The sequence below is a fragment of the Sinocyclocheilus rhinocerous genome, unplaced genomic scaffold (genome assembly GCF_001515625.1).
Source record: "Sinocyclocheilus rhinocerous isolate Xijiao unplaced genomic scaffold, SAMN03320098_v1.1 scaffold929, whole genome shotgun sequence".
NCBI lineage: Eukaryota > Metazoa > Chordata > Actinopteri > Cypriniformes > Cyprinidae > Sinocyclocheilus > Sinocyclocheilus rhinocerous.
Genome location: NW_015652158.1, coordinates 90,309 through 97,265, shown reverse-complemented (window position 1 = coordinate 97,265; position 6,957 = coordinate 90,309). Strand labels below are relative to the sequence as shown.

Below are 6,957 nucleotides of genomic sequence, written 5' to 3'. Positions count from 1 at the left end.
TTATTATTATTATTATTATTATTATTATTATTATTATTATATACACACCACATATAGGAATATAAATATCATATAAACCCAGCAAAACATCTGAAATATCTTTGCTGTTTCTGAGAAAAGTCTGAGATATTATAGAGATTTATTTCTTACAGGCTGATTAAAGATATGTGTGGTTCAGATGAGTAATAAGTATATGTTTACAGCTAAGCTAATTATTAGAGGCCCTCAGAATTGGATTGGCATGTTCTTTCAGTAAATTACTTACGTCAGAGTCCTGCAACTGAGAGCAAGCAGTATTTTAATCTCTCAGTCGATTTTTTGTCCTGAATTCTTTAAATAAGGACACAGAGCGACTGGAATTGTGTGTATCCTACCTTGCAGCTATTTCTCAATGATAATAAATCCCTGATGGAACGAACAAAATATTCTGAACCATTGTCATAGGAAACCAAAAAAGGACACATTTTGATATTGCTTGCACAGCTACATTTGAATGGTTTCTCACTGCAGTAGCATTTTACAGTAGATTTAACTACAGTAATAGCAATGCCCTGTCACATTGTCCTGTCTCCATTTGCATGGATGTCTTAAAGGTGCAATGCTGACCAGTTCTGGTTTACACTTAATGCACAGTGCTTTAAATTTGACCTTATAACCTTTAAACCACCCACCTTGATCAATGACCATTTGATGACCAGTGTTGGGGAATGTTCCTATTAAAAGTAATGCATTACAATACTAAAACAAAAAGTAACTAATTACATTACTTGGTTACTTTTTATGGAAAGTAATTTTTGTGTTACTTTTACATTACTTTTAAAATCTGGGCTAGGCTTGCTTGTTTGTTTTTAATATAAAATGGAGCTGGACAGTCAGTAAATGGGAAAACAAAGTAACTGGCATCATTTATTTGAAAAAGTAACTCAAAAGTAAGATATTTTCTTGCAAATTAAAAAGTAATGCATTACTTCACTAGTTACTTGAAAAAAAAAGTAATCTGATTACGTAACTCACATTACTTGTAATGCATTATCCTTAACACTGTTGATGACCACCATACATATTCAACGATATCTTGCATCTTGCAAACCAACTAATCTGCTTATGTATAACCCACCTCGACTGTATAGTAAGTTGGCCTTGATAGCCACTGCTGAATATATGGATTTACATTCATGATTTCCTATTGATACAGGACATATTTATCAGTACTGCTGCTTATTATATGCAATCTGGATTATGTAATCATAAAATATCTTGGTAACACTTTGCTTAAAGCCTTTATAATGCATTACAACTGTAACTAAGACTAGCTAAGTGTTATAATGTATTATAACTGCGGTTACTATTATTCATGAGCTCATACAATGCATTATAAGGTGCATTACAAAGCATAATTCATGCATTTAAACTTATTTTATAATGCATTATGTATAAAGGCATTAAGTAAAGTGTTACCTATATCTTTTTAGTAGGTATATTTTACTGTTTTTATTTATTTATTATTAGTAGTATTATTATTATGCTACATTGTTAATTGTGATTTAATTAAGCATCAGCTTATTTCAGTTCACAAACCCCTGAAGGTCTTTCACAAACCGCAGTGGTGTAATATAACGTTCAGTGCATTTCAAGATGTTGATAACTAAGAATGGAATATATTTTCTTTCTCTTTGTATTTTTATATCGAGTGTGGTACAAAATAATCCTTCTCATCAAATGTGATAAACGAGTTAGGTCAAAAGTAATCCAAAAGTAGTCCAATTAGACTACCTAAAATGTGTAATCTAATAGATTACGCAACTGATTACATTTTTCGTCATGTAATTTGTAATCAATGGACTACAGTTTGTAAGTAATCTACCCAGCACTGTTTATCAGTACTGGTATCTCACATTAATGCTTCATTCTAACCTTTATTGCATCATTTTTACTCTTTGTGCGCTTTTTTGGAAAATAGCGACTTCTGATCTTCTGATAATTCTACTCTAAAGTCTTTATAAAGTATTCATACGGATGATAATGCATTATGTGTGTTTGCTCTTCCTTTGCCAGAGAAGAGCTCCAGCACAGTAGGGGTTAATTTTTACACACTGTGCCAAATACCCACACAGCAGCCTGTGTCCTCTCTGAAATATTAATGAATCCTGCCGATATGCAGAGAGAGAGGGGGAGATGGATGCCAGGGTAAAATGTTGACCACGTTGACATTTCATCTTGGTCTAATTAGAAACACTTGAGGTGTTCCCACTGTATTTTAACCACGTTTCTGCACTGAAATTCATTTATGCTTTGCAACGAAATCAGTTGATATCCATTTATCCCCTGAAATAAATCCATTTAATCTCACATTGTCATAATGACACAACACGGCACAGTATCACGTTGTCAGCGTGTTTCTGGAATTAAATGCGGGCATGGGGCATCCTAAGGAGGCGTCTGTGTGTAATCGTTCTCCGGTTCTCCTGCAATCCTGCTCGCGCTTAGTTTGACTGGGAGAAACTATCCTGGTGCAATATCTGGAAGTCTATCAAGCCTTTCCATTTATACATGGCTGTTTCGCATGCCTATATTGGAGCAAATGCATATGCGAGTGCATATATGTGCCTCTAAAAAGCCAGCGCAAACTAAAGTGAGAGACTGCTTTAGTGCTCTTCTTAGTTAGTTGTCTGGATAATGGCTCTCTCTTGAGGGTTTCCGTGACTCTGTTTTCTGTGTGTAATGGAGAGAGGGGGCTTAAGCTCGCCTGAATGCATCACACTGCAACTACACCATCTCGCACTCAAGCACTTCTGTGTTTTTCTCCTGCCAGTCGGCCCTTTTGTGCCCAAAATGAAGCTCAATGTTTCCCCCTACCGTCTGAAAGAAGTAAAACAATCCTCGTGACAGCCAAAGATCCCTGGCAGATAAGCACTGGGCCTGAACCTCTTTATATTCAGGATGGCTTTGCGAGCGGTGAAAAAATAATTGTGTTTAGGTGCTTTTACATAAAAGTTATTAAAATGGAATGGTATGCACAAGCAATAAACAAAGAGCCACAAATCAGATATTAGCATTCGTGCGAAAGCAATGGCGTAGAATAATAATTCATATTCCCGTGGCCTTTTTTATCGCCGCGCCGTGCCACATATGAATTTCCGGGGGGCAGAGGCGGGTGTCAAATATCCTGACTTTCGCACAGCGGAGGGCTATTAAAACCAGCCGGATCCGAAGGAGACGTCCTCCAACTCTTTCTCTCGTTTTCGCGTTCTTGCTCATTGGTTTTGGTGTGAAACTATAGCCGCCCCTCCTCTCTTTCTCTCTCTTTTGCTCCCGTTGCAGATCCTGCATATGTTATGGAAGGCAGAGGCAGCAGTTTTATATAACCCAGAATAGACGCCTGCATTAACACATCCACACTGTGCGATAATATCTAGTAATCTTGCATTTAACATCAGCTTTGGTGAAATTAAATAAGCAGTTTCTCAGCGTCGATGCACTAGAAACATCATCTTTATCCAAGCGTTAAAAGTACCGGCATGCTTTAAAGATAGAGTTCATCCAAAAATGAAAATTGTATCGTCATTTACTTACCCTCATGATATTACAAACCCATATGACTTTATTTTTGACAAAAGGTGATGTGTAGCAGAAGGTCTGAGATGATGTTTTTTTTTTTTTTCCCCATTCAATGGGAGTGGATGTGGACCAGGGGCTCTCAAGCTCAATAACGGAGGAAAAAAGCTCCATAAAAGTTGTTCACAGGATCTGTGCACTGTATTCCAAGTCTTCTGAAGCCATAGCTTTGTGTGAGGAATTTAATCGAAACTGGATATTAGTCTTCATTGAGAATCTTGCCTGACAGCCATGGTCACCATTCACTTCTATTGTGTGGAAAAAGAAGCTCGGGCATTTTACTGTATCTATCTATCTAAATAATAATTATAATGATAAAAAAATAAATAAATAACGGAGGAAAAAAGCTCCATAAAAGTTGTTCACAGGATCTGTGCACTGTATTCCAAGTCTTCTGAAGCCATAGCTTTGTGTGAGGAATTTAATCGAAACTGGATATTAGTCTTCATTGAGAATCTTGCCTGACAGCCATGGTCACCATTCACTTCTATTGTGTGGAAAAAGAAGCTCGGGCATTTTACTGTATCTAATAATAATTATAATAATTATAATGATAAAAAAATAAATAATAATAATAATAATAATAATAATAATAATAATAAGTGGGTAACTATAAGATCAAGTTTAAAATATGAAATAGTAATTTAAAAATATAATTTGTAAGTATTATAAAAATATTAAGTATTGTTTAGAAAAAAAATATTATAAAAATGTTATTTCTCCTACATTTCCAGATACAGGAACAGTCAATGGTCATAAAAATATTGAGTCAGTTTGAGTGCATTGATGCCAAAGCTTGTCAATGAATGTGTGTTTATATATAAAAAATGTTTTGCATTGTTTTTTTTTTTTACATGTCAATATTTTTGTTTCATACATCCATACATGAGGACAACTAATTTGGGGGGCACTGTCCCTTTAAAAAAAAAAAAAAATCCAGCTAGAAGAATAGTTTCATGCATAATATGCCAGTTTGCAACCATAGATGTGGGAAACGCAGACACCATGTTGTTAGAAAATGTTAATGCACTAATTTGATTAGGGAAATGTGCATAGGGTGAATGCAAGTCCAGCTGGGCATTTGCAAATGTTTTGATACATGCTAGTAGGTATAACCTCACCACCGGCTGCGAAGTCTGCTCAACTTTACCTTTCACTGATTTGTGTCTTAATGTGCCCGACAATCTTTGCATGTTTAATAAAACACTCTCTTGACCGTGCATGAGAGAGCGTGAGTTACTTAGTGTGTGTGTGTACAGGTTTATATATCCTGGTGGGGACTTAAACCTGACTACACACAGACTCATGGGGACTCGTGTCACGGTGGGGACCTAAATTGTGGTCCCCACGGGTACAAAAGCTTATAAATCATACAGAATGAAGTTTTTTGAAAATCTAAAAATGCAGAAAGTTTCCTGTGAGGGGTAGGTTTAGGGGTAGGGTTGGTGTAGGGCAATAGAATATACGGTCTGTACAGTAGAAAAACCATTACGCCTATGGAGAGTCCCCACAAGGATAGCTGACCAGACATGAGTGTGTGTGTGTGTGTGTGTGTGTGTGTGTGTGTTTGGGGAGGTTATAGTGTGTCAAAAGAGACTCGCAGACAGAGGGAAGAGACTCACCATGAGAGCTAACCCGTTTTCCTCTGTGCTCTGATTCCTGTAGGAGCGCACCCATGGAGCAACTGCTGCTGTGCCTGGCTCTGTTCTCCATGCCGTCCTACGCCATGCTGTGCCCCAAACGCTGCACCTGCCAGAACCTGCTGCCCTCGTACACCGTGCTGTGCGCCAAAACCGGCCTGCTCTTCGTGCCGCCTAATATCGACCGGCAGACCGCCGAGCTGCGACTAATGGACAACTTCATCACCACCCTGCGCCACCAAGACTTCGCTAACATGAGCAGCCTCATACACCTCACGCTCTCCCGCAACACCATCAGCCAGATCCGACCGTACGCCTTCACTGACCTGCAGGATCTGCACGCGTTGCATCTGGACGCAAACCGGCTCACGGTGCTAGACGACACCCATCTGCAGGGGCTTGTGAATCTGCGCCACCTTATCCTCGCCAACAACCAGCTTCACAGCATCTCCGACGGAGCCTTCCAAGACTTCCTAGAAACTCTCGAGGACCTCGACCTTTCTTACAACAACCTGGTGGACGTGCCGTGGGACACTATAGCCATGCTAGCCAGCGTCAACACCCTCAGTTTGGACCACAATCTCATCGAGTTTGTTCCCGAAGGGATATTTTCCAATCTTCATAAACTCGCCCGACTTGATATGACATCCAACAAGTTGAAGAAGTTCCCCCCAGATCCTCTATTCCTACGAATCCCCGTCTACGCCAAAATGAAAGGCTCGCCGCTGACCGCGCTGGTGCTCAGTTTCGGCGGGAACCCATTGCATTGCAATTGCGAGCTGGTTTGGTTGCGCCGCCTGACGCGGGAGGACGATCTGGAGACATGCGCGTCCCCGCAAGACTTGGCCGGCAAGTACTTCTGGACGATTCGCGAGGAAGAGTTCGTCTGCGAGCCGCCTATGATCACCCGGCACACTTCCAAGATGTTCGTCATGGAGGGTCAAGAGGTTAGTTTGCGATGCCGCTCCGTGGGAGACCCCGAGCCAACCGTCCACTGGGTCAGTCCAGATGGGAAGCTAATCGGAAACACCTCGCGCACCATATGCTACGAGAACGGCTCTTTGGAAATCTTAACAGCCACGGTGAAGGACTCCGGCGTGTTCACCTGCATAGCCTCGAATGCAGCCGGCGAGGCCACGGCTCCTGTGGAATTAGTCGTGAACCCTTCGCCGCATTACGACCCCAAACTGGAGCCGGAGCCGGGACCCTCGGACATGCCGACTTCTATAAAGTCCAACAGCAGTGGTAGCGGCGGCCAGGCTCGAGCTGATCAGAGGGTCAGTGTCTCGGAAATAACCTCAAGCTCTGCGATGATCCGCTGGCCTCCGCAAAGCCAAATCCCTGGAGTTCGCATGTACCAGATCCAGTACAACAGCTCCACCGACGACATCCTCATATACAGGTGAGTTTCCTCACAGAACCTTGAGATAAATCCAGGTTTATTTGCAATTGTGACCCTGGACCACAAAACCAGTCATAAGGGTCTTTTTTTTTTTACTGAGATTGAGAATAAATACAGAGATTGAGATACAACTATTTGAAAATCTGGAATCTGAGGGTGCAAAAAAATCTAAATATTAAAAATATCGCCTTTAAAGTTGTCTTAATGAAGTACTTAGCAATGCATATTACTAATCAAAAACGAAGTTTTGATATATTTACGGTAGGAGATTTACAAAATATCTTCATGGAACATGATCTT

At 40.3% G+C, this 6,957-nt stretch overlaps 1 protein-coding gene across 3 annotated transcripts in view; it reads left to right on the top strand.

Annotated features, from left to right (window-relative positions):
* LOC107713869 (leucine-rich repeat and fibronectin type III domain-containing protein 1-like protein) overlaps positions 1–6,957 on the top strand; it is a 167,887-nt gene that overhangs the window by 136,777 nt on the left and 24,153 nt on the right. For all 3 annotated transcript variants that reach the window (XM_016519512.1, XM_016519514.1, XM_016519513.1), the window contains exon 3: positions 5,281–6,657. In XM_016519512.1, coding sequence (XP_016374998.1) covers positions 5,281–6,657 — 1,377 coding nt within the window. The remainder of the gene's footprint in view (positions 1–5,280; positions 6,658–6,957) is intronic.